General features: G+C 52.3%; 7 protein-coding genes across 7 annotated transcripts; 3 read left to right on the top strand and 4 right to left on the bottom strand.

Moving 5' to 3' along the window:
- Window positions 1-66: 66 nt before the first annotated feature.
- Window positions 67-2241, bottom strand: GUITHDRAFT_149851 (hypothetical protein; the record flags this gene model as incomplete). Its single annotated transcript, XM_005841678.1, has 13 exons — window positions 67-322; window positions 392-480; window positions 527-599; window positions 683-820; window positions 867-1007; window positions 1061-1166; window positions 1216-1319; window positions 1381-1434; window positions 1483-1590; window positions 1642-1771; window positions 1827-1927; window positions 1989-2094; window positions 2150-2241. 13 exons carry the CDS (start codon window positions 2236-2238, stop codon window positions 167-169), a joined length of 1395 nt encoding a protein of 464 aa, XP_005841735.1. The 3' UTR covers window positions 67-166.
- A 3004-nt stretch (window positions 2242-5245) lies between these two features.
- On the bottom strand, window positions 5246-6266 carry GUITHDRAFT_149850 (hypothetical protein). The gene is made up of 2 exons (XM_005841677.1): window positions 6232-6266; window positions 5246-5609 (listed from the first exon to the last, which is right to left on the bottom strand). The coding sequence occupies exons 1-2, from the start codon at window positions 6250-6252 to the stop codon at window positions 5442-5444; spliced, it is 189 nt and encodes a 62-aa protein (XP_005841734.1). The 5' UTR covers window positions 6253-6266; the 3' UTR covers window positions 5246-5441.
- A 1014-nt stretch (window positions 6267-7280) lies between these two features.
- Window positions 7281-7976, top strand: GUITHDRAFT_62223 (hypothetical protein; the record flags this gene model as incomplete). Its single annotated transcript, XM_005841676.1, has 1 exon — window positions 7281-7976. A coding segment is annotated over one exon (696 nt), but the record flags the coding sequence as incomplete, so codon positions are not given.
- A 4493-nt stretch (window positions 7977-12469) lies between these two features.
- On the top strand, window positions 12470-13282 carry GUITHDRAFT_149849 (hypothetical protein). Its single transcript, XM_005841675.1, has one exon. The coding sequence runs from the start codon at window positions 12531-12533 to the stop codon at window positions 12987-12989; it is 459 nt and encodes a 152-aa protein (XP_005841732.1). The 5' UTR covers window positions 12470-12530; the 3' UTR covers window positions 12990-13282.
- GUITHDRAFT_99406 (hypothetical protein) lies at window positions 13273-15216 on the bottom strand (the record flags this gene model as incomplete). The annotated part of the gene is made up of 5 exons (XM_005841674.1): window positions 13273-13323; window positions 13550-13756; window positions 13802-14749; window positions 14850-14910; window positions 14984-15216. The coding sequence occupies 5 exons, from the start codon at window positions 15214-15216 to the stop codon at window positions 13273-13275; spliced, it is 1500 nt and encodes a 499-aa protein (XP_005841731.1).
- A 677-nt stretch (window positions 15217-15893) lies between these two features.
- GUITHDRAFT_160512 (hypothetical protein) lies at window positions 15894-20113 on the bottom strand. Its single transcript, XM_005841673.1, has 22 exons — window positions 20039-20113; window positions 19722-19992; window positions 19404-19586; window positions 19286-19342; window positions 19140-19238; window positions 18922-19071; window positions 18770-18871; window positions 18640-18713; window positions 18508-18563; window positions 18314-18402; window positions 18025-18075; window positions 17894-17977; window positions 17800-17841; window positions 17604-17652; window positions 17432-17493; window positions 17179-17240; window positions 16982-17108; window positions 16678-16770; window positions 16389-16500; window positions 16291-16337; window positions 16147-16249; window positions 15894-16069 (listed from the first exon to the last, which is right to left on the bottom strand). Exons 1-22 carry the CDS (start codon window positions 20089-20091, stop codon window positions 16029-16031), a joined length of 2007 nt encoding a protein of 668 aa, XP_005841730.1. The 5' UTR covers window positions 20092-20113; the 3' UTR covers window positions 15894-16028.
- Window positions 20114-21647: 1534 nt separating this feature from the next.
- Window positions 21648-24268, top strand: GUITHDRAFT_131776 (hypothetical protein; the record flags this gene model as incomplete). Its single annotated transcript, XM_005841672.1, has 14 exons — window positions 21648-21724; window positions 21769-21858; window positions 22061-22101; window positions 22151-22198; window positions 22755-22845; window positions 22998-23083; window positions 23258-23295; window positions 23479-23512; window positions 23561-23602; window positions 23651-23703; window positions 23823-23846; window positions 23896-23943; window positions 24056-24115; window positions 24242-24268. The coding sequence occupies 14 exons, from the start codon at window positions 21648-21650 to the stop codon at window positions 24266-24268; spliced, it is 759 nt and encodes a 252-aa protein (XP_005841729.1).
- Window positions 24269-26271: the final 2003 nt, after the last annotated feature.

Below are 26271 nucleotides of genomic sequence, written 5' to 3'. Positions count from 1 at the left end.
ATCATCCCCGCCATGTATTGCTTCAACAAATGCTCGACAGCGAATGGATGGACTACAGAACTCTACGGCAAGAAACTTGCTGTATTTAGCAAAAGCGGAATAAAATAAAAATACTCTGCACACGTTAAAAGTACAAACTTCAGGTCTGACAAGGACAAAACAGACTCTAGTACTCGAATTGTCTATTTGTCAAAACCTTGGGCGCGATCATGGACCATCCGTACATCAGAGATAGAATCCAAGAATCTACAATCTTGATCCACATGCTTGTAGTGCTCTTATCGATGCTGTTCACGGTGTATTCAGTGTTCCAGTTTGTAAGCTGCAAGCAATGTCACAAATCGGGTGGTGAGGACAATCAAAGAAACAAGGAGGGCATGGATAGGCATACCTGCATTGCGACGTAGCACATTCCAAATGCTACTGCGAAATGGAAGAAAGCAACATTGTAGCCGACGGGTCCAGAAAGCGCAGGAGCTTCTACACACAAAGATCTTACCGACGACCCATCTTTGGGGTATTTCACCTGATTCGCCGTGTTCAACAGTATCTGTGTTCATGTGGTTCGTTGGTTGTGCTTCGAGCTCCACAAGAGGAACCTAATCAGATCATGCAACAGCAACGATAAATAAAATGAACATGCAAACAAGCCCTTGCACGCAGCACATTTCAAGTCACTTACCGAACGATCGTTCGATTGGGCACCGCTATCGTGCGTTGGCCCCCAGAACTGACCATCACGGTCCATTCCTTTTGAGATCCATACGCTATTGTAAGCTGCCAGAACGACAGCGATGATGATAGAAATCCCACCAATGACCTTACTTGAAGTCAGTGTCATGTTGCTACGGCACTACACCGGCTACCTCCGGAGGCCCTGTGCTGCTTGCAGCGCTGATAGAGTTGCACGTATTCTGCGAGTAGAGCGCGTTGAGAACCTTAAACGTCATGAAGATCGCGACGAGTGTGCTCGGAAGCAGGCCTGTCGAAGGAACCCATTCGGTTGCCTGCAAAAGACCATCAAACCTCAAGCTACGCTTGATGGAGTTTCTGTTCTTACGCGAAACGAAAGGATTGTAAGAAACACGAACATAATAAGGTTCCAGGAAATGAAAAACAAGTAGAGCCCGCATGATTCCTCGGGCTGCGTCGAACTTGTTCCGAACCTGTACAGGCGTAACTGAAACTGCTTCAGATCGATTGGTTCAAGGATACCATTTGAACATGAATGCTGTCAGTGTAACAGACCCGCCAAAGCAAATGAAAGAAATGATCATAATGGCAATGTGAAATGGCCCAGAGATGTTCTCCGCTCCATCCTGCGCCAAGCTATCAGTTCAAAAATCTTCGATTGGAATCCGGCGAAATGTGAAACATTACCCTGGCAATCCAATCCTCATTCAATTGATACACCCATTCAATATACAAGATGATCTTCAATTGTTTCAGTACATCATTTGGAGTTGTCCACAAACAAGGCACCTGGACGAGGATAAAAAGAATCCCGAAAATCAACGCCAGCCATCCAAATCCAAGGAAGAACGACGATGGGATCAGAAAGACAATGAAGTGCAGTATGGCCCACCACGCCTTCAAATAACATTGCATCAATAAAAGCAACATCTTCAATTCGTTTCTCACCAGCTTGATCGGCCATAGAGCTGTATGAAAGGCAACACGGGGATTTGAGTAGTCGTTGACACCAATAGTGGGGAGCCCCAGTGTGAGGTGAAAGACTGAAGTCGCGAAACAAAGGCGCAAGACGAAAGCTCTGTTACACGAGATTCCAGTCAAAGGACAACACGGCCCTGCCCCCCCTCGCATACCGCGCGACACATCCATTCGATTTCGTATCACTCGGACAGTTGAGGCTCTTGCTAAAGATATCGTTCCCAGTGAAGGACTCTGGAGCCTTGTCTCTGAAAATCTGAAAACAATCCATGAATGCCCGCAGCTTGATATTAAAACAACAAAAGCAAAGGTCTTACCCAGGTTGCCAGCACCACAACTAGGAACAAGAAGAAATACGTTAACCTCGATGTCCGAGAGACTACAGTCTCTTGCTTTGGAGAGTCATTCCCAGAACACAGTTTTCTAGTATTCAAGAGCAAGTCAGACACCTAATACGACATCAATCTCAATCGGTCACCCGCATAGAAAGGTGCAAATGCTCGATGATACGCATGTGCAAGCCTGGCAAGCAATGCATGCAGCAAAAGATCCGAGCAGACCTGACATTCTGTAATGGAAAACAGTCAAAGAAGAAGAAAAAACACTTTCAGCAGGATGTTGAAAGCCATCGTGGAAAACCATCAACATGGAGCATGGTTTTCATCTCGGGACACTGCTTGCTTCCATCAGCACAATCACAACAAAGTGCGATCCATTGCAGGTTTCTCATGAGTTGGGAGTCGTTCACAACCCGTAGACCCAACCCCCATGATGTTCCACTCATACCTCCTCTATGCTTCTCTCCTTCCTCAGAGCCCTTTCCTCCGCTCCTCATGTCCTCATCTCCTCGTCTCCTCATGTCCTTCTCCTCCTTCTCCTCCTCTCCTCCTCTCCATGCCAGCGCTCGACTTTGTCTCTGCCATTTCCCACCGTCTACTACCCCCTACCCCTCGCACTCAACTATCCCCACCTCCACCTCCATACCCCAAGCACCCCCCACTGGAGCTGTCGATCAAACCGGGGGCACCCACCTTCAATTCGAGTACCCCCTCGTTCATCACCATCCTCATACCAATTTCTTAGGTCATCGTATTCTGTCCTGGGGTACTTGGTGATTGGGTGGGGTGGCGGTTTGCTGGGATTTGAGAATCTACCATCAGTACCCAGTAAAATCTGCTATTGAGAAGGGGTCACATGTCGATGAGTTGTAATGGGTGGGGTGGGGGTTGCCGAAAGCTGGACTCCAAATATGGAGGTCTGGGGAAATAACCCCTACCACCTTCTTGTAAGAGGAATGTACGGGTGGGATTACAGGTAAAATAGCAGTGGTACTGCGTGGGGAGGTGGAAATAAAATGAGGGTTCAAGCGGGGATGAGGGTTTCCAGAGAGTACAAAGATGCGGAATGCGGTGTTGGAGGAAGGATATGGGCAGGGAACATCGAGCGGAAAGGATGATCACTGACGGGATAGGAGAACAGAGACAGTGTGAATGCTACAGGAGAATGCATGAGACAGTACGGAGCGAGCTTTGATTACAACAGAGCAATCGTATCCCTTCCAACGTGGAGGAGTCTGATAAATCGAAAAAAGGATTTCCTGTCGATGACTTGAAGTCTTACTTGCATGATATTTATCTCCTATCAAATTTGACCAAGTGGTCTGTAGAGTTCAATCAGGAGACATGGAGTCAAGGGGATCAGACTCAAGTGATGATCTTGACGACGAACTCGAGCGATTATTTGACTCAAAGCGCTCCAACGTTACGTCACAACCTGCCGCTGAAACGTGTATGATAAAAAACCTTGAGTTGCACTTCATGCCAGAGGAAGTCGTTATCAAAATCTTGATGAAGCTGCCTGTCTTCTATATCTGCATGCTGTCATGCGCTTGCAAGAGGTACTCTGAGATTTGTCGATCTTCCAGACAGCTATGGAAGGCGTTGTTTGTGGATAGATGGGGAGGCAAGGAGGAATGCAGACCACACGAACATCCGTTATCTAATGGTTGGAATGAGATCGAGGAAGGTGATTACGACAAGCTATATCAATACTGGCACGTCGTTGACAACAACTGGCAACGCGGCCTGTTCAGCGTACATTCATTGGAAGGGCATAGAGGGAGCGTGAATTCTTGCAAGTTGCTGGGCGAGACTCTCTTGACAGTTGGTGAAGATCGGACAATCGGTTGGTGGGATCTCGAAAGTTTGACGTGCACGTGGGTGGAGCAGAACAGTCATAGCGGCTCGGTATGGGATCTTGCGACATTTGACGATTACGTGGTCACCAGCTCAGCCGATAGTACATTGAAGTTGTGGCAGTGTGGGGTGGATCAGATCTCAGGAAGTTCCAGTCCTATGAGGTAAGAATGCTTATTGCTCTTTCGGCATGTCAGCGAGACTGAGTCCTGAGGGCAGTTGCCTACGAATCCTCAAAGGCCATCGGCCTGGCTATGTTTGGTGCTGTGATATGGATGGAGGAAACATATATTCGGGGAGTGCTGACACAACCGTCAAGGTAAACTGAAGAAGCTACGCGCCCATCGCTCCAACATGACCAAAATGGCAGGTTTGGGACTTTGAAACGGGAAGCAACTATCAGACCCTTAAGGCTCACAATTCCAGGCGAACTAAAGCGCTCCGAGGATTGGCAGCTCATTGATTTTACAGTGTTTTTGTCGTGCGGGCATCGAAGGATAACGGCGAGAGTTCATATTCTCCCCATAAGGTGCCCCTTGTTCCTCTGCCTGTAATGAATTACCACGATTGACTGATATTCGCTCTTTTCGCAAAGTCTCTGTTATCAGTCTCAAGTGATGGAAAAATACTCCTCTGGGATCTAAGGACAGAGAAGACAGGTTTTGTGTAATCGGACTTTAAAAAGTGAGATTCTCATTTGTATTTAAGGACTATCCTTCACTGATGGAACAGAAGAGAATCCTGTTTTTAGTGCAGACTTGATTCAGGAACAGGTTTGTCGAGCCTTTCTTCCAACACCATTTGACAGAATCTTCTGAAGAATCTTATCATTGTTGGGAGTGGTGATAAATGTGTCAAGAAGTTTGATATCCGAACTGGCGAGTGCCTCGCGACGCTTATTGGGCATGATGACAGCATCTGGTCGATTTGCGTGAGTTGCTTTGACGCTGTTCAAACAAACTTATCATTTCAAACAGTACAACAGTCTTTCCAGACGACTTGTGTCCGGATCTGTGGACTGCGGAGTGAGGGTGAAAAGCGTTGTTTCACTTGTTTCCTGTGTGAACATAAAGGCAGGTTTGGGATTGTTTTAGTGACACGTGTATTGCGGAGATGACATGTCATATGCAATCAGTATGTTCTGTCGCTGCAGACGCACGTACGCAATTCCTTCCGTTGAGCTAGTGCCTTGACTTGTGTACGGGGCAGGGCGGGTTGTATCGGGTGACATAGGTGGATGGATTTTCATGTACGTGCAGGTTGAAATTATTCCCAGGATGTTAACACCTGACGCGCAGTTGGGACTTCGAGCGAAAGAACGTGTCTTGTGAATATCAAGCATTGATGACGCATACGGGGCCCATGTAAACATAACAGTACAGATAAAATCGGAGATCATCTTTAATGTTAACATCCTGATGTAATCAAACAAAAGCTTTGAAAGATGGCTCCAGTGTTGCACAAGTGCACAGACTAATTTTGACTTGAAACAATCCCCCAGTCTCTCAACTCTCGAGACTCTCAATACTGATACCGAACCATGCAGCCCCCCTTGTCCCCGATAAACGTTGTCGCTTACCGATTGCGGGAGTAGAAGTAGTCCCACTGGTCGCGAGCACGGCGCCAGTCATCGTAGGAAGCCCAGTTGTTGGCCTGGTAGTAGGTATCCTCTGCCTTCTTGTAGTAGAAGCGGGCAGTCTTCTGGTAGTCACCAGCCTGGGTGTAGAGAGCAGCTGCCTTTTTCTGTGAATTGATGTAAGAGTAACGAACATAACAAAATCAAATGAAGGTGAGGAGATCAATGTGAAGATAAGAAAATCACAAGGCAGGCTGGAAGAGTATCAACAAATTGCAACCATCAGTCAAAGCATTGCAATACGTCATCAACAACTGTAACAGTGCACTACATGTGATGAAACAGAGCATCAGAAGATGAAACATAGCAGAATAATCTACTCAACATCCTTCTTTGAATGTACTTCATTTTCAAGTCAGCTGATGTGATTGAACCCCCAAGAAAATTGGATGGAGGAAAACAAGCCCCAGCCCATCCAATTCGGTTAGATACCACACGAAGCAGATAAGCAAGGGTATGAGGGGATAACTGGCTCCCCGTATAGAATAGAAATATTTCGCAGGATTCTTCAAATCAAACATCAAGTCCAAATGGAATGAAACGAGCTCTCGAAACAGGCGTACACTAGCGACAAAAATCACCACACCTCATCTCATGATCGACTAGTTTCTTGATACCAACAAAACAAAAACAGGTGAAAAACGATCGATGGATATCAGACTGAGAAATCAACAGCAGCTGCAAGCACGAGGAGGAGGGCAAGTAAGGAGAGGAGGAGGGGCGACGTACTCCGTAGAGGATGGTGCGCATGGTTCCTGACGGTGCGAGGAGTCAGAGTGGCTTTTCGAAGGTCTGATGTCATCACCAGTACCCCCTACAATGTCCAGGTTTCATTATCCACCCCACCCCCGAAGAAGAGAACCACCTGCAGCTCTTGTATACCCCTTTGTTTCCAGTCTGAAGCCATATGAAAAGAAGGGTGGGGTGTCAATGCCCCTTCATCACTTTGAAACGAATTGTGTAACGGTACGGTAGCAAAGCTCGCATAGTCCGAGCCTGCCAGTGGGCCATGGCACGCCACGGTCAGCCGGGCCGGCCGGCGGCCGGTACGGTCAGCCTGACCGGCGGCCGGTCAGTCTCGGCCCGGCCGCCGGGCGGGCTCAGGCTCGGCGCACCGTCCGATCGGCCCGGCGACGGTCACAGTACGGTGCCCGGGCGCGGGCCGCTTGTTTACTCAAACTTCCGTTAAGTTAAAAATCAGAACGGGCCGCCGCGTGAACTGCGAGGCCCTCACTGCCGGACATTGAATCACCCGGCCTACCTTAGTAGGACCCGGCGTCGGTCCGATCGCGGCGCCGGGGCGGCAGCGGGCCGGGCCCGGCCTGCCCGGCGGCGGGTCAGACCGTGCCACAGTCACGCCGATTTCCCGAGTCCCGGGTCAACTGGCCCGGAGACTGAATGCGCAGCAAGGAATGCATGAGAGGAGCAATTGCGAGGCGTCCACAGAAGTGATGAAGGAAAACTCAAGTAAGAGCATGAGAGAACAATCAGGTGAGATTATGAAAGAAGTTACCATTGAGACTGTGAAAGAACACTCAAGTGAGACAATGAAAGAAGTTATAATCGACACAATGAAAGAGGAGCCAATGGAGAGAATGAAAGGGGAGGGTAATGCTCAGGACAAACCTGCAACCGTTGAGAAGCAGCAAGGAAATGATGAGCAGCAAGGAAATGATGAGCAGCAAGGAAATGATGAGCAGCAAGGAAATGAGGAGCAGCAGGCCACTGATACTGTAGGAGGGGGCAAACGGAAAAGGAAGAAGCAGTACAAAGCAAAATGCATGCACGGAAAAACGAAATATGACTGCAGAGAATGCGGTGGATCAGCGATTTGCGAGCATAACCGCAAGAGGTCGTTTTGTAAAGACTGTCGAGGCTCAGGAATATGCGAGCATCTTCAAAAACGCGCGAGATGTGTGGAGTGTGGAGGATCGGAGATCTGCAAACACGGGCAGAGGAGAACGCGGTGCAAAGCTTGTGGTGGCTCCGAAATCTGTATGCACATGAAGCAGAGGATATTTTGCAAGGACTGTAAAGGATCTGGCATCTGCATCCACAACCGAGTGAGGTTTGCATGCAAGCTATGCAGGGGATCTGGAGTATGTGAACATAATTGTGTGCGCTCAGTCTGTAGAGAATGCGGAGGCTCCAGTTTATGCCAGCATCTTCGCAGGAAGGATGTATGCAGAGAATGCCATGGAAGCGGAATCTGTCAGCACGGGAAACAGCGGGCCATGTGCAAAGATTGCAAGGGGTCAGGCATATGTGAGCACAACAGAGTGCGCTCTGTCTGCAAGGATTGCAAAGGTGCAGGTATCTGCATCCACAACCGTCGGAGGATTGTCTGTCGAGAGTGCAAAGGATCTGGTATATGTGAACATGACAGGCTAAGGTCGATATGCAGAGAGTGCAAAGGGCCTGGGATCTGTGAACACGATCGAGTCAGATTCAACTGTAAGGAATGCAAGCAGATTCGACTATCAACGAAGATTGAGGAGAGTGAGGGATAGGCTGCCCACGCTTGTTGCAGTTCGCGTCCTGCATGGCCGACAGCCGCACTGTTTTGTGCGGCATATGCATGGCTAGTAGAACGTATAGTATCATGCCTGTCGGACGGGGCGTGTCCGTCAAGTAAATGAGGCGATGCCGAAACAAGATGTCACTGTGACGAAGATGTCACGCGGCGCTACACGGACTGCTGCCGCTGGCAGCCTCGGAGTCTGGCCGGGCGCCGGGCCGCACCGTGTGAGCCGGCGGGCGCCGCGTGACGACCGGCCGGTCGCTGGAGGCCGCTTAAGTTACTACCGGGGCCGGCCGAGCAAGTGCCGGGCGGCCGAAGGCTTCACCGTTACCTCGGGCCGCCGTCTCGGCCGCCCGCGCAGCCTGAGGCTCCTGGACGGCCCAATCACTTGCACTCTCGTGACACGGTGACCAGGCCGGGCCGGCTGACGCCGCGGCCCGGGCCGCGGAGCCAGGCTGGCACGGTCGTCTGAACGGCACCGTCACCGCTGCCGATGATCCGGCGCCGGCCCCGGACGGCGGCGTCGGGATCATCGGATCAGGCAGTGACTCCCGGAGCCTGTGACTCCCGTCGGACTCGGACCGTACAGTGACCGACCGTGATCGGACGGTCCGGGAGCCTCGGAGCCTGGGCGCGCCTCACCTGTGTTTTTCGATCGAGCCCGCCTCACTTCCTGGAGGGGCTCGCCGCCGCATGCTGCAAGAAGAGCTTCCGCGCACGATCGGCGCCGTGACATTGGAGGCGCTGGGAGAGGTGAGACACTTGTTCCTGCCGTACTGTAAGATGAGAAAGAACCCCGTCCTCCCCTCCGACCTCCTCCGTCTTCACGTCTTTCATGGCTTGCTGGCCGATGCTGGTCGGGAGGGAGTGGCGGGTCGTTGGGGCAGCGCCCGGAACAGTGAAGAGCGAGGCATGGTGTACCTGAAGGGTCTCAAAATGACGATGATCGAATGTCTGATCGTATCCTGCATGCAAACAAGTCTTGAATGCCGTGGCATATGCTGTGCAACCTTTGGTTGGCTTGCTTGCTTGCCGCATCTTCAAGTTGGTTCCATTTCTCCTCGAAATCGAGTCTCTGTCCCACGTGTGCAGTTGCCTTGCATGTTCTTGAGTCATGTATACTGTATGATATGATGTGCGACTGCTGCAACTCAGAAATAAGTGCCGGTGGTCCGCCCATGCTGTTGTTTCCTGTGAGAAGCCAGCTCTTGCCCACTCCGCAAGCTCTGGCCGACACTGATGTCGCTTTTCTAGATCCAGGCAGATCTAAAAGGTTCTCATGATAAGGATTACATCTTTCCTGTTGGATTTCGATCTTCGCGCAAGCATGCTTCCATCATGGACCCATCCAAGAAGGGCGTCTACACATCCGAGGTGATCAAAGGGGAGGATGGCAGAGTGCGGTTCCGTGTGGTTTGCGAGGACGATCGGACGCAAGTGTTTGAAGATTCGACCGCAAATGTGAGACAAGCTCCTTTGCCCTTCGTGCCCTGGATGTTGAGATGTTCACATGTGAGTCGCAGGGAGCGTGGGGCCTCGTCTTCGACCACATCGCCTCCATGACGAGGAGGAGCTCACGGGCTTCCAGCGCAAACATGTTTCAGAGCGACCGAGGGATTGAGCAGTTTGGCTTCAGCACAGAAAAGATCAAGAAGGCGATTGCGGAACTACCGGGAGCAGAGGCGTTCATGAAACTTCGGCAGGGTGGGACGAACAAACCGACCAAGGAGAAGGAGAAGGAGAAGGAGAAGAGGAGGGAAGTAGAGGAGAAGCCAGAGGTATCAAGCAAGGACAAGAAGAAGAAGGGAGCGCAAAAACGTGGCAAGAAGAATGAAGGATACGTTCAGCCTCCTCCCATGGAGATGCTGAGGATGGGAGAGTTCCGGTGCATGGAGGAAGACATTGAAGTAATACCTGCAAGCCATCACGGGATGGTGAGAAGATGATTGGCTTGCCAGCTGTTGTTGTCTGACTTCTCTCCCCAGGTCTCTCTCAGCTCTATGGACGAGCAGTCGCAGAGGAAGATGCTGCATGAGTGAGGAGAATTTGGTTCCGGAGGGACTCTGGTGACTTGCCATGCAGGATCTGGGAACTTGCAGCGGTTCAACACTTCCTGAGATGTTTCCGGTATGTCGACGAGTCAGGGAGGAGCAAATGGAGGAAGAGTGGGGGGGGAGATAGGGGACGCTTGCTGGTGGCTGCAGGGGAGAGGGATGGATACGATGAAGGCTGCGGTAGCATTGCAGATCGCAGATTCGATGAGGATGTGCTGAATATGATACCAATCATCAAGTCTTGACGACATTTGCAACTGCAACTCATGCTGCCTTCAGGACTTCCCTTGGGATCGTCTCGAACCTCACCACAGAAGACTTTCACACTGCTTTCCTCGAATGCTCCTCTGTTATGAAAGTGATCCACTTGCGCCTGATGCTGAAGGCGGCGGATCGGAAGAAAGCTCCCGAGATGGCAGACAACGAGAGCTGGTCTCCCTCCCGCCTGACTGCTCTTCGAGTTCTGCGATGTTCTTCACACTATAATCTCTCTCCCTTCTTCTTGTTTGATCAGTCCTTTCTCCGATCTTGTCTCGACTCCCCGTTGACTTTGCTGAGCAGGCTGTACATGCTGAGATCTCGGCTGCAATCGCAGGAGGATTACTGGGATGAGGACATGGGAAGATGGGAGAAGACAGAGGTTGCCACATGTTTCAGTCTGCATCTATCATGGAAACGATGAGATTATGATTCAGACGATGATACTAAGCATTGCAGCAACGATGATCATGATGTTGTTGTTGTTGATGATGATGATGATGATGACGACGACGACGACGATGGCGACGACGATGATGATGTCAACGATGATGTCAACGATGATGTCAACGATGATGTCAATGATGATGTCAACGATGATGATCATGAGGAGGAGGAGGAAGAGGAGGTGAAGGAGGAGGATGACCTGCTCTTGGTGCAGCCGGAGTGGAGCAGCTTCCTCGAAGAGGATCCGATGCCGGAAGGGATCGAGCAATATTACCAGCTTCCTCTTAGGATCAGAGCGCTCATCCTGTGGCACCTGTGCGAATGCCTGCTAGATGGGAACGAGGAACATCGAGCAGCAAACTTTCCCAACGTTGAGTGGGACGATGCCGGTAAGGAGAGCAACATTATGAAGGTTGACACTAGAGAAGCAAGCAAGGGATGGGAGAGGAAGAGAAGAGAAGGGCAGGGAATGAGGGGGACGAGAAGTTGATTATAGTGCTGATCCTCATTGAAACAATGGGTTGTGTGTGAAAGCGATCAAAGGGATAAAAGGATGGAATCGATGAGTCGTTGGTATCAGGAGATTATGATATCCGGCTGACTTGCGCATCAGATGCTCTGAGGTTGTTCCCCTCCTGTCATGACAGCCATGGAAACGCCTACTGGTACCTGGAGGGAAGCGATGGGATCCTGTACCGGGAGTCTCCTCCTCATGCCGGCCACAAGGCTCGAGCTCCATCGTTCCAGTCTGTCTCTCTCAACCACAACGAGCTGATGGATGTCGGGAAGGAGATGCTGGCGGAGGGGAAGAAGAAGAAGAAGCACGGGCTCCAGCACTTTGCTAAGTGGCTGGTGGAGGAAGAAGGCCCAAAGCTTGCTTCCAAGGCACTAGCGCGAGAACGTGCGAAGTCGAAGCAAGCGCTGCTGGAGATGATGCCGAGGAAGAGGTCCTCGAGAGTGGCAGAGAAGGAGGAGAGAGAGAAGCTGGAGGAAGAGGAGCGACAGCGCAAGGCGCAGGAGATGGAGCTGATGAGGCTGGAGCAAGAGAAGAAAAAGAAAGAGAGGGAAAGAGAAATGAGGTTGAAGGAACGGCAGGAACAGATTGAACAGAAGATACGAGACGACGAACGTGCTCGTCTGCTAAATGAAGCAGAAAGAGAAAGACGGTGAGCGCTCATCGTCTGTTGCTTGTCTGTCCTCTACCCTGCCCCGCCTTTTTCTCAGCAAAAGTATCTTCATCCTCCTCTCTCTCATTCTCTGTGCTTGTTGTGTACAGTTCCTATCTTCTGTCAGCACAAAAAGAGCCTTTACTTTCTCCAACGTCTTTCCTGCCTCTTGTTGACCATGCAACTAGGCTGCGTAAGCGTCGGCGGCTGCTGCAGAAGGAGCTCTTGCAGAAAGGAGAGTCGGGAGAGGAGGACAGGAACTCTTCGCAACCTGTGCGAGCCAGTGGCAGGATTGCAGAGGGAAGGCAGGGCAACTGGTGGGAGACAGGCAACAAGGTGGAGATCCTCTGCGATGGCGACTGGTGGCAGGCCATCGTACTCAACACTAGGACAGGGATGGGCCCTCGGGATGTGGAGATGTATATAGGATACGTGGGAGGAACTGAGGAGGACAACGAGTGGGTCCCCGTCAAGAGCCATCGAGCTCGTCCTCCTTCTAAGAATTGGGACAAGGACGACGACGACAGCTTTGACCTGGAGGACGACGACGACGACGAAGGAGAGGACGAGGACGATGATGAGATGGAACAGGAGAGGAAGCTCGAGTCGAACGGCAAAGAGAGTGAGGAGGGATCGAGAGCATCAGGCTCTGTGTACCACCAGGAGGAGGAGGCAAAGGGCAGCAGCAGGCGGGAGGACGCCATGGCTGCGGTCAATCCCATGGAGGGGGGGAGGAATTTTCTTCGGATCAACCTGACTAACACGGCGCCTGAGGAGGGGAATCCTCCTACCCATAGGGACGATGACTTCGTGCTGGGAACGTCGACGGTGCTGGAGGGGTCCAGCAATACTCTCAGGATCTCGAGACACGCTGACAATGATGCCAAGGAGGTGGAGGAAGGGAAGGCGGACGAAACGAGGGAAGAGGGGGAGAGAGGTCCTCGGGCTGACGGTCGTATCAACGGGAACTGCTCGCCCTACACGTCCGTTTCTTCCCTCCTGTCTGGCAGCGATTACCCGACGTCCGGAGCTCCGCAGTGATTGATACCTTTGACTTGCATCGAATGCCCTGGTACTATATACTACCCTCCTCCCTCTCCTCTCCTCCTCCTCCTCCTCGACCTTCGCTTCCTACCTCTCCCCTCCCTTCCCTCTTTCAGCGATTTCCGCTTCTTCTGTATCATCACCTCGAAAGCTCTTCGTTTCGCTCCTCGCAGTTCATCTCGTGCCAACTTTCTTCCTAGCCCTCACTGAGCTTAATCTTGACAGCTACAGGTGAAGCAGCAGAGGAGGCGCATACTTTACGTTTGGTTTGCATGAAATTTCAATGATTTGTTCTCAACGAGCTGAGATCTCCGAGCTTCTTCTCCGCCTCCTTCAGTCGATGTGTGAGCTGGAGGTTAGCTCGTTCAAGTCTTCGTTTCTGAGAGAGAAGTAAGGAGAGCAGGAGAGCAGGAGGTAGAAAAAAAGCATTTCAAGGGCGGGAGAAGGGGGGGAAATCGTGGCAGGGCAACGGGTGGGGACCGCCGGTGCGAGGGGAGGAGTGACAAAGACTGATGCGGAACGAGGGAGGGATCAAGGCGGGGAGGAGGGGAGACTACCTGGTTCTGCAGCTCTAGCACTTGAAAGCTCTTCTCCGCGTGAGATGTCGAAGTGCTGATGACCATGGCGGTGATACGCTGAAGCTCTTTCTCCGTAGCCTTGAGGTCAGAGGAGGAGGAGGAGGAGGAGGAGATGGCTTGTCTCTGCTCAAGCCCATGCATCCTCCTCAACATGGTGAGTTCTTGCTCTAGCTTAGCTTTCGCTTCCTGCATGTCAGATCAGATTCCAATCTCCTCTCACTCTCTACCTACATCGATCTTCTCTGCCCAGCCCTGGTACTTGCTCGACTTCGCCTTCTCCTCCTCGATTGCCTTCTGCAGCTTCACATGCAAGCTTTCCTTCCGCTTGACCGGCAAGGAGACTTTGCTCCCTCCTTCTGCCTGCCTGCCGTGTCCTTCCGCATCTTCCTCCAGCTGCCGCGTCAACACACTCCTCATCGTCTTGAGCTTCTCAAGATGCTCGCGCCATCGGCGAGCCTCCCTCTGAAGCATCTGGTGGACAGCAGCTTCGTTTGTCTTCGGGGCCTCCTTAAAGCTTCTGCTGCCTTCCGTCAACCTGTCTCGATCCAGTCGCAGCATGTCCACATAATCCAGAACACGCTTCTGCCGCAGAGTGTCATCAGGGGAGAACATGACCGCTGCGGCACGTACCTTCCTCCTCTCCAGCAGGTTTCTCCGCGTTCCTTCCAGGCAGAGCTGCACGTCGATCCTGTCCATCTCGTCTGTCTTCACCTGCAGCGCGTCCTCTGCTTCCTTGATCTTGCCTCGCGCCTCCTCGATCTGCGACATCATCGCTCCCCGAGTCGCCGAGTAGGTCGGGTCGCTGCTTGACGGCACCTCGTTCCCGATGCCGTAAGAACGTTCGCTCAGTTCGTCACTATGCCCCTTCCTGTGGTGAATTTGCTGTCTGCCATCACTCCCCATTTCCTGATTATCACCTCCTTCCTCCTCCTCTCCATCCCCGCCCTCCTCCCTGCCATCAACTTCTCCACTAGCTACGCTCGCTGTTTCAGATAGCGTGTATGCGCTCCTTTCAGATACCGTGTCACTGTCGTCTCGTCCTCTCTTCGATGATTGACAAGAGATCCTCAAAGTCAGCCAGACAGGTTTGCTACATCCTTTCACTTGCATGGAAACTTTCGTCTCCTGCTCGCTTTGCAGCACGTATTCGGCAAGGTTCAATATGGCTGACCCAATCCGCTGCATCTCTCTTCAATACGAGGAGCAAGAGATGTAAGTGTACCTTTTCTCTTTGAAGGAAAGAGGAGTGATTCACCCTGATCAGGGAGATCTTGTATACCTTCTCAGCAAAGTCTCTCCCATTCGCTGAGCGTTCGAGCTTGGTCCTCAGCAAGATCCTACTGGCCCTGGAGTCAAGTCAGGCATGGCTAATGATGAACCCATCACGCAGTATCTCTCTTGCAGCATGCTCACCTGTAGTCGGGGACCGTGAACTCCTCGCTCTTCACAACCTTCGTTCCTCGGGACATCTCAACCCTTAGCAACATCTTCTTCCCTCCATTCTTCTGCTCCTTACTCTTGTCCTTGGAAGAAGTTACCTTCGACCTCCCATCCTCCTCTTCTTCTGCCTCGCTTCCCGCTTCCTCCAGCCCTTGGATCTTCGTCGTATCTACCTTGAGCTCGTATCTGATCCTTTCCCTCGCCATTCCTCCAGCTTTCCGGGCCTGGGACTCACCACCCCCCACCAGGACCCCTCCGTACAAATGATATCCCCCAATCATCGGATAACCCCACCTTCTCCTTTCCTCTTTGTACCCCACCTTTTAACAAACTTTTCCCCTATCTAATACCCCCATACCCACCCTTGGTAGGAATACCCCTGAGTAGCCCTCAACTTTCAAGATTAACGCAAACTCAGTTTCGGGGCGGGGGCCGTGCAGCCCGGAAGCCGTTCCCCGGCGTACTCACTGTGACCGTACGGTAGGGCGGCCCGGTTCCAGCGGCGGCCGCCGGGCCGGGCCGCTCCGCCGGGGCCCCGGGCCGCGGCACCGTGCCGGCTGCGGGCGCACCGCCACTGAGTAAAAGCTCCGATCCGGAAGGCCCGGCCGCTGCCGGCGAGCCGTCACGGCGGGTCCAATCATTGAATGCGCCGGGGGCCGTGTGACCCTCCCGGTCCGGCCCGGCCGGATTTCCCCCGGACCCGGGCCCCGAGCCGCCTGGCTCAATCATGTGAGGTCCGCGAACGGTTCACTGAATTTGCGGCAAGTTAGTAAGCCTGCCCCGGGTTCAACGGTTTCAAGCTCCGTCGGGCAGCGCCACCGTAACCGTTGAAGATCGCGACGGCGCCGGGGGACTTGGATCGCGACTCGTGACGATCGGAGTTCACCCATGATGATATTTTATGAATGATTAGAGAGCCGGGCCCGCCGCAGCACTCAACAAGTTCACTCAAGTTACTAGTCAGGCAGTACTTGCAGCTCCTGTGACTCGGTCATTTCATATCAGCATGTTATGAGCCTCATTCATCCCCATCATCGCCGTCGTCCCCGCCATACATCCCTGCTCATGGCATCGCAGAGTCAACAGCCGCGAGGAGGAGGAGGAGGAGGAGGAGGAGGAGGAGGAGGAGAGCATACCGGCGATCCGAACCTTGGGCGCCACGTCAGGGAGAGGGATCTGAAATTTCTTGATGCTCTTGACTTGCGCCCTTGTGGGGTTAGGCTCGACCTCGAAGTCTCTCTGCGAGTGGTTGAGGGAGGGTAGAAGACTCTCACTGCCACCTGCTCCACTATCTTCGGCTCCAGGACTCGCTGGCTGGAGGAGGAGGCTGGTAACTTGACCGTCACAGCAGGCAACAACGGCAAGAATGAGCAGAGACCTGCTGGCGACGAAGACGCGTCCCCTCCCTCGCTCCTCTGCTCTTCCTCCCCCTCTTCTGACAGGCCCTTCTTGAAGATCCCCCCAAAGGCCTTCTTTGCTTTCCTTCTTGCCTGATTTCCCAAAGCTCAGGCTGCGAGTGGGGGAGAAGAGAAAGAGGAAACGGAGAAGGTAGTGGGTGAGTTAGAGAGGAGGAAGAATAGGTGATGGTGCAAAGTGGTGATGGTGCAAATGCTGTTGGAGGAGAGAGGACAGGAACGAGGAAACAGACTGAGAGAAATGACCCTGACCTCGTCTTCCATCTTTTGCAGTTTCGCCATCTCTCTCTTCGCCTCCGCATTGTCCGGGGAGATTTGGAGGAGTTGCTGAAGATCATTCCTGGCCTGGCAAGAACCTCAGCAAGGGGAGGGCAAGAGAAGTAGCGGGGAGGTGAAAGACAGGAGGAAAGCAGGGCAGTCGAGGAGCTGGCAGGCTGAGAGAGGGGCAGGAAGAGGGAACGCGATGAATGAAGAGCAGAGGGCGGAGAAGGAGGAAGAGGAAGAGGAAGAGGAAGAGGAAGAGGAAGAGGAAGAGGAGATAGCAGGGAAGAGGTACCAAGTCAAAGTCAGCCTTGGCTGCATGCGCCTGTGCCCGCCGGTAGAAAGCTTTCTCACAACGAGGTTGGAGATCTAGAGCCTGATCGCAGGCGTCGATGACTCCCCGCATGTCTCCGAGCTTGAACCTGCAGCATGTCGCAGCCAAGAGAGGAAGAAATCAGCAAGCAGAGCAGGGGGGAGGGGACAGGAACAGACTTGCAAGCAGCGATGTTGAGCAAGCTCGGCAACTGCAGCTCCAACTTGAGAGCCTTCTCGTCCTGAGAACGTTCCCATCATGTCAAAGTGAAACAATGCGTCAAGGTGGATGGACAGCATAATCCTCTCAATTATCATGGCGTAAAGTCAGCATGATTCATCATTCACATCATCACCGTGCCTGTCCTCTCTCCTCAACTGCTCCCTCCATCCTTCCATCCTCTCAGGATATTCAGCACGTATTGGTTCAAACCTCTGTATCTGGGGCATTCTGCGCATGAGCGACAGCATTTGCTACGTTATGAATCTTGTGGCCTGAAGGAAACGCGTTACTTCACTTGTAATAAAACAACAGGAATACGATTCTCCGACTGATATCATTATTCGACATGTTCACAACCAATGTACTGCCCCTGAGACCTCACCAGCAATCTCAGCTGCCTCTCGTTGAGCCTTCGCCGCTTGCGATGGCCGCTGAGGAGAATATTAGAGCAATAGGTGCAGGGTAGTTGAGGAGGTAGATGTAGCGGGAAGGGGAGGATGACGAAGAGGAAAGGAAGGGGAAAGAGGGGAGGCGAGGCCAACCAAGACCAAAAAACGATTATCTGTGCGTGTTCTCACCTGCGGCATCTTCATGAAGTATCCTGTCTTACTGACCAGTGGCTGAAAGATCGGAGGGGATGAGAACGTTGGCAATGACACGCGGTCAACTCACGTCATAGAGCTTCAGAGCCCTCCTGTACTTCTCTTGCTTGAAGAACTCATTCCCCCTCATTCTTTTGCGCAATCCTTCTCGTTGCTGCTGCCTGTCAACTCCAACACTTCCCATCGACGTTTGATCCTCACCTTCTCTTCATACGACAAGTTCCAGTGCTCCAAACCTTTCCCGATAGAGATCTACAGCGACGAGTGAGCATGCCAGCAAGTCCAGCAAGAACAAGCGAGACCAGCTGAATTTCAAAGATAAGAGCACAATCCCCCGGCAGTCCTTCGCAAGGAGGTTGGCCGTCATGGGCCGCAAACCCGTAGTCCTCCCGGATCTTTCAAAGTTTACGATCAACAGAGAGATAGGAGAGAAAGACGTGTAGAAGGAGCGGAGATGAAGGTGAGAGAAGAAAGCAGCACAACGACTTACAGTAAACACCGAGTGCTCTCCTTGCTTCATTGACATCAGAGCATCTTCAAGTCCTTCGCATGTCTCGCCAAAACTGCGGAACTTCAACTCTGCTGCAATGTCGATGATGATAAGACTCACCCAGCAATGATGCTGGCAGGTTTTCCCTGAGCGACAGACCTCAGATGGCAATCAAAGTGGCATTTCTTTCTTACTGACTCCCATGTTGAGAAGTACACTGCAGAATCGTTCTCTCTGATAACACAGCGTGCTGGTAAGCAAGAGGGAAGTGGGAGGGGAGCAGGAGTAGATAGGGAAGGAGGAGTAACAGGAGCAAGACGTGTCACCTTGACTTCTTGGCAGCCTCTGCATCCTCAAGAGCTCGCTGCGCTTGAGGAGGAACGCTGTCGATGATGTCGCCCTGCACAGGCTTGAGCCGAGCAACACAGCACGCGGCTCTACGTCGTCGGAGATGACCAGTTGGTCCCACTTGTCGTAACTCAGGCAGTCGTTTCTCTTGTTGGCATGTTGATGCTGATGCAATTCTCCTTCTGACGTTTTCTCCCTAACCCTCCCGCCCTGCCGCCGGCCTCAGCCACATGTAGACTCCCTCTTGACAAGACACCAACCGGGATCAGCTTGTTCATGATCCGAAAGTGGAAAGCCAGGTTTGCACCATCAGTCCCCTTCTCATATCCCTGCCCTTCTGACATCTTGTGCTTCACGACTCCACCATCTCCGTTGACATCTTCATCCCTTCCTATCACCGCAAGTTTGATCTGCAACAGATTTTACTTCAGCAAGACACATCTGCAACAACGCTTCTGACAGTCCTTGCTCACTCTACCTCTAGCTCGACAGCTCCATCACCCCAGAAGGGTTTGTTCCCGTGCTTGTCCATGATCGGCTCGTACACCTTGAAGGAAGCCTTCTCGTTCAACACCATCTGACGTAGAGCGCGTAAAACACTTGAGTTATCCATAATGCAAGCACCTGTTCCACGAGCTTTTTCAGCAGCGCACCTGCCCTCCAGGTCCCGTTCGTCTCCATCTGCACATCTCATCATCGCAAACAACAATTTGGGCAGGGAGACGTCAATAGGAGCATGTACCTTGGCAACATGGTGCTTCATGTAAAGCTCCAGCGTGTTGTCTTGGAAGTAACTGTCTCGCACGTTTCCCTCTAGATCCTTCACGACGAGGTTGATCCTGACATAATCTTCTTCCTTTGCTACCACGTTGCTCTCGCTCTCCTCTACAACTTCCTTCTCGATGGGCTTGCATGAGTTCAGAACCTAATCAAGTGAGTTATAAAGTCCTGCCATACATCTGAAACGCATTGCTGCCCCCCTGCTCCCTCGCTTCTCCTCCTTCCTCCTCTTCCTTTCTCCTTCCTCCTCTTCTCTCCCATCTATCTTTCTTTGCCACACCTCTATCTCGAACTCCAAGGTTGCATCAGGAGGTATCTTGGGCGGCATTCCTTTCTTGCCATACCCCAGCTCTGGGTCGATGACGAGCCTCGCCGTCTCCCCGACTTTCATCATCGGCAGTCCACGTTCCCATCCCTTGATCACTCCTCCAGCACCTAGCACAAAGTTGAACTCCTTCTCCCTCGCCCTGCTCGAGTCGAAGACGTGCCCGCCATGAACGCGCCCGACGTAGTGCACAGACACCTCGTCCCCAACGCAGACTTGCCGAGCTCTGAGAGGTGGCGTGAGGAGCAGGAGAAGCAACCATGGAACATTACTGGGAGGGAGCCGCCTTGATGACAACTTTCTCTACTCCTTTGTTGGACCCCATGGCCGATGCCTCTTCGCCTGCGCTAGTATGGAGGACGATGAGACGTTAGCAGATTACAGAGGATGTAATGTTGATCAACGAAGAACACATACGCAGCAAGAAAGCATGTATTGTCACATATTAAGCACGACAAGTCCTTCACAACCAAAGCAGGAAATAGGTTAGGGCTGCAAGACAAGTTTCTAGCATACAAGATCACAGCATATGTGGGTAGCAAACAAGATCACAGCATATGTGAGTAGCAAACAAGATCACAGCATATGTGGGTAGCAAACAAGATCACAGCATATGTGGGTAGCAAACAAGATCACAGCATATGTGGGTAGCAAACAAGATCACAGCATATGTGGGTAGCAAACAAGATCACAGCATATGTGAGTAGCAAACAAGATCACAGCATATGTGGGTAGCAAACAAGATCACAGCATATGTGGGTAGCAAACAAGATCACAGCATATGTGAGTAGCAAACAAGATCACAGCATATGTGAGTAGCAAACAAGATCACAGCATATGTGGGTAGCAAACAAGATCACAGCATATGTGGGTAGCAAACAAGATCACAGCATATGTGGGTAGCAAACAAGATCACAGCATATGTGGGTAGCAAACAAGATCACAGCATATGTGGGTAGCAAACAAGATCACAGCATATGTGGGTAGCAAACAAGATCACAGCATATGTGGGTAGCAAACAAGATCACAGCATATGTGGGTAGCAAACAAGATCACAGCGTATGTGGGTAGCAAACAAGATCACAGCGTATGTGGGTAGCAAACAAGGCAAGAAGGTTCTGACGATCTTCTCCGCACATGCCTTCGTGCAGGACATACAAGAATGAGATACTGATCGAGCTAAGTTAGTAAAAGATCCGAAAAAACTCCGCCAGCTAGTAATGATATCTGCTCAGGCCAACAAAATCATCAGACCTGACCCTGCAGTATAGCCCCCAGGCTTGAGTTTTTATTAAGTAAACCAAAAGGAAATCGACCATACCCTCTCACCCTACTACACTGTGAAGGGAAGCCTCCTCCCCCACCTGCTAACTAGTGAACAAGGCTAGCATGGCGTCTTCACAGGGATCTCGACACTACATCCTAGTCGACGGCAAGGCCGTCGCTAACAGAGGCCTGAGGGTGAGAGATGATGATGATAGAAATGATGATGGAGATGATGACGATAGAGATGATGACGATGGAGATGATGATGAAGTTGATGGAGATGATGATGGAGATGATGATGGAGATGGAGATGTAGATGACGATAGAGATGATGATGATGATGGAGATGATGATGATGATGATGGAGATGATGATGACGATGACGATGATGGAGATGATGATGATGATGATGATGATGATGACGATGATGATGCTCTTTAGATCAGTCCCTTCCAGCATGATGCCCTGACCGCATCCTCAGATCCCTCCCAAGAAGCCTGCTGCTCCTAGCAGGAGAATCAAGCTCGGGTCTGCTCGTCCTGTCGAGGAGTACAAGCCCAGGCACGACATTCCGGACCGGATGGATCTTCGTAGGACTGCTCGTGCTGCTCGAGCATGCTTCACGCCTCTAAGCGGAGGCTCATGGCAGGGAGATGGATGACGGACGTGGAGTATCAGGGAGTGACCAACTCGTGAGGGACCTGCTTGCTTCATGGCCTGTGCTGATCCCTCGCAGCTGCTGCGCCAACGCCGTGGCCGGAGCGTACGAGTATCTGTGCAAGCGACAAGCAGAAAAGACTGGGGACACGGTAGGAGACATCTCAAGGTAAGGGCGTGAGCCTTTCAAGGGCGTTGAGAAAGGAGAGAAGGTAGTATGGAGAGGTAGAAGAGAACGCACAATAGTCGTGCGAGGGAGGAGCGAGCAAGACGGAGAGCGAGAAAAGCAGAAACAAGAGGTGGGGGGGCGGGAGGGGGATGAGGAGCAAGGCTACGAGGAGGAGCGAGGAGGGCATGACGCGCTTTCCTAGGCTTTTCATCTATTACGTTGGACGTCTCGCGGATGCAGCCAGTGCGCATCTCGCTTGCCTCGTCTCGTCGGCGCGTGACGTGACTTTCAGTGTTCAACGAGGAGCACCTGCCGCTGGAGGACGGCGGCATGACGGCATGTGGCGGCGGAGGGAGGCGAGAGAAGTGACGGCGATGATGGGCAGGTCGACGGTGCGATCAAGGCGCTGCAGGCAAGCATGCGACGCGAGAGGAGAAAGAGAGAGGAGGGATGACAGGCGTGACGGCAGAGCAAGGGAGCGTGCCTTGAGAAGAACTGGGACTTTGATGAGGGAAGGTGAACCACAAGCCGCATGATCACTGCTTCGAGGAGGTGCTGGCTTTACTGCTCGCGTCTGTCGCTTGAGCAGAGGATACTGAGCTGCTGCTGGCAGGCGCTGAGGTACAAGATCCGCGATGCCATGAAAGTGCCGCTCGACCTTCAGACCATGAAGGCAAGCCAATGGGAGGGGGACAGGAGGAGACAGAAGGAATAAGAGGAGGAAGAGGGTCGGGCATGGACATAAGGCTGGGAGAGGGGGATGGAGGGTCTCATGGGCGTATGCAGACTTGCTTGTCGGACGGTTTTCCGATAGTGTTTGGGCTGCGGTTGACCGAGAGCTTCTTGAAGCCGGCGAAGAAGTTGTCTCCCCTCGTCACTGCTCGCCCTTACTGAAGGTGCCGCTGCCAACAGCGGGTACGTTCCCAAGCCCGACAGCAGCGACCCGGAGGCCTCCGAGCACGGCACGCATGCGCTGCTGCTAGTCGGGTAGAAGAGGCGCCGCCTCGTGGGAGGAGGGGGCGAACGTGATGGGGTGGCAGCTACTCCGACCCCGACCAGTGCTTCATCGTGAGGAACAGCTGGGGCAGGCAAGGAGACGCTGAGGCTGAGCGGGGAGCGAGCTGACGGCTTGGTGGCAGCACGTGGGCGGACGGCGGGTACTGCTACGTGGCGTATGACTACGTGTGCAACCCGGACTACAACCTGGTGGAGTACGTCGGGCAATGTGAGACTCGGGTGCTGGGATGTGGGGGACGAGGTGGGGAGGAGGAGAGGGCCTGGAGGGTAACGAGGAGCTCAGGGGCGATCCGAGGCCTGGACGACTATGACTTCACTCCTGAAGACGGTTGAGAGGCGCCGGCGAAGCCTTGTAGGAGGAGGAGGTGACGTTTACTTGCAGGGGTGCCCAACCAGGAGCACATCGTGGACAGATCCAAGGTGATGCTCGGGGCAGCTTGCGGGGGCTTGCTTGCTGTCTTGGCGTTGCTCGATGCTCTGCTTGTCGCGTGCAGCTCGCGGGCTTGTGACATGATGGGTGCAGGGCGACGAGCAGGAGAAGCCGCAGATTGAGGCAGAAGCAGCAGGCGGGGAGGAGGGAGGGAGCTGATGGGGGGCTGGCAGGTGCGGGAGAAGGAGATGCATCCTGTTGAGGGAGGTCAGGAGTGTTGCCTGAACTCAAAGCCAATCTTAGTACCCTGCTTAGGTCAGGAGTCGGGAGACCTTTTTGACATCATTGCTGAAGCTCGTGAGGGCGGATGGAGGTAGGAGGAGGGAGTTGAAGTGCGTGTGGTAGGACGAGTCTTCAAGGCGATCGACACAGACGGGTCAGGTTTCATAGAGCTCGGGGTAAGCTGCTTCCTTTGTTGATCGCTGCCAACATTCTCTCCCCGTTCCATCCTGATCCTCCTCGGCGTTGCATGGGCATGTGAGGCCCTGGTGTATTCTTGGTCTCACTTTGGCCTCAGGAGCTCAAGACCGCATATCGCCTGGTGATGTTGAGGGCAGCAGGGGAGGAAAGAAAGGCTGACGACGTTGCAGCAAGGAGTTTACATCACTGACGCTCAGCTGAAAGCTGTGCTCAAGATTGTAAGTCATGATGTAGAGAAATGATGCATAGAAGGGTTTTTCAGTTAGATGGCAATGATACATTGGAGGTTTATAATGCCTCAGGCTATTTCGAGCGATGGATTCATGACAGGTGCTTGTGCAGTATGACACGTCAGGAGACGGCAAGATTGACTTCGATGAATATTGTGTGGTATGAAAATCGATGGCACAAGCTGTGCAGTGATGTTTATGCCGAAGATGGTTGGGATCAAAGACAAGGCTGGAAACATCATTCAAGCATTGACATGATTCTTTACTTTGTATTTTTCTTGCCCAGATTGGAATCGGAGTCAAGACACAATGATTTCTTGGCAAAAGCAGTGGAAGTCAGTCGTGCCTTGATGCAGCAACTTTGGAGCAGGAAGATGCATGCATCAGAGCTCGGCCCTCAGCACATGTTTATGACCGTGATGATTGATTGGTGATTCAGACAGATTCAATCGGCAGTGCAAGCATCAGCTCTCCCAACCTTGACAGTGCTGTACTTGACTTGGGTTCTATCAAAGGGATTATGCAACGTAGCAAGCAGATTAGCGACAGGCATTTAAATTTATCTTTTCCAGGTTATCAAATGAATTACTAATACAACATACATGTCAGCATCTTGAAATGAGCCAAAGGAAACTGCTGACACAGACGGATGAATATCTTCCATGATGCACGATACCGATACATCCTTAACTTGAGTCTGAAATATCTCCCTCTCTATCTTCCAATTTTCGTCAATCTCCTCACCAAAGCTCTGCATCCTCGCTCGCCGACACGAACCATCCGATCCATGCCGGATCCAGCCCTCCTACCGCATGGTCCTCTCCAATGCCCTCCTCCGCCTGTTCCATGTCTTGCGATTTTTCATCCACTCGCTCACAACGAGTTTCTGCTCGCTCGTACGGCCAGCGCGCTACCCCCAGCCGCCGGCATGCGCTCTTGAACGCCGTCAGCGAGATCCCCTGCAAAACATCCCTCGTCATACCTCCCTCCTCCTCCCTCTCCCTCCTCCTCCTCCTCCTGGCTTACCAGCGACGAGGCCGCCCGAGCCTGGGGGAGGTGGAACAAGCTCTCCAGGGTGGAGTAGGCGAGGCTGACGCCGCGAGTACCTTTATCGCCAGGGAGGGAGGGCTGGAAGCGCTTTCTTCGGGGATGGACGCGAACAGTAGTAGTGGTGGGCATACTTGTACAAGATGGTTCTGAAAAGAGGAGTAAGCGATGATTCGTTTGGACACAGATCTTTGTGATAGATCACTTTCTTTTGTGTGTGCAATAGCCGGGCTAATGAACAATTGTGGTTACAAGAGACAAGTTTTCAACTAATGAATCAAGGAGGAAAAAGCAAGGACAGAAATAAACAAAGTGGACGGATGCATGGAGACTGAGCTGAAAGTGGAGGAGACCATGGGTGAAGGTACACAAGGAAGCATGTCAGGGGATTTCAGTGGCGGCGGAGCAACGGGAGGTGAAGAAAAGCGGGACAAGAGGGTGAAAGTGAAGCGAGCCAAGTTGAGCTCCCCTGATCATTTTGGTCCCTTCCGGGAGCAGGGAGGACAGGGGGTGAGGGTACATGCTGAAATCTGCAGGGTTAAATCTAGCCACCCCTCCTGGTACATGTCGAAACCAGGGGTAGTGGGTTTCCTCTTGCAGGTGTAGATGCGAGGAGAAGATATTCCATGCCTCGTCAGCCCTCATTGCCTCGCCAATACTGAAAGGGGGGGTACTGTTCTCAGATGTGTGAAGGTGAAACTAGGGGTATGTTGAATGAGGGGTCATGGATAAAGAGGGTAGGGGTGCTAAAACTGCCACAAGGGGTGCATCTTTTATCACGCGCTAGGTGCAACAGGGGCGAGGTGAGTTCCTATGGGAAAACGAGGGTGGTACCCTTAGAAAAGCAGGCTGAGGAGCCTACGGCTTTGAGAACTGAGCTCACTTAACATAACTGAGGCCTTCAGCGTCCACAGCTACGACTACAAAGGGGGTCACATTCAACTAGTCGTTCGATCAACCGGAGATAAGTTGAATTGGTCCGCTCAAATTTCAAATGCAGAGGGATTTCTTTGGTGTAAACCAACAGGTTTAAAGCGTCCCTGGCGTTCATCGCAGGGGCGCCGGAGATCTCCCTTAGGGCCACGTGGAGTCATCCGATGATCGAAAACGCACAAAGATGCGTCTCTCCGACTTTTTGGCCATGTGACACAGAAATTAACTTTTCCGAGGTAGTCCCAAGTAGACAAGGTAAACCTTCAGCGCAAGGTGAAGTACTAATGTTCAATGAATTAAAATACGTCAAGCATCATAGATATATGGATCAACGGT

This window comes from Guillardia theta, assembly GCF_000315625.1.
Source record: "Guillardia theta CCMP2712 unplaced genomic scaffold GUITHscaffold_2, whole genome shotgun sequence".
NCBI lineage: Eukaryota > Cryptophyceae > Pyrenomonadales > Geminigeraceae > Guillardia > Guillardia theta.
Note: the sequence above shows the minus strand (reverse complement) of the source record. Positions and strands in the feature narration are given on the sequence as shown.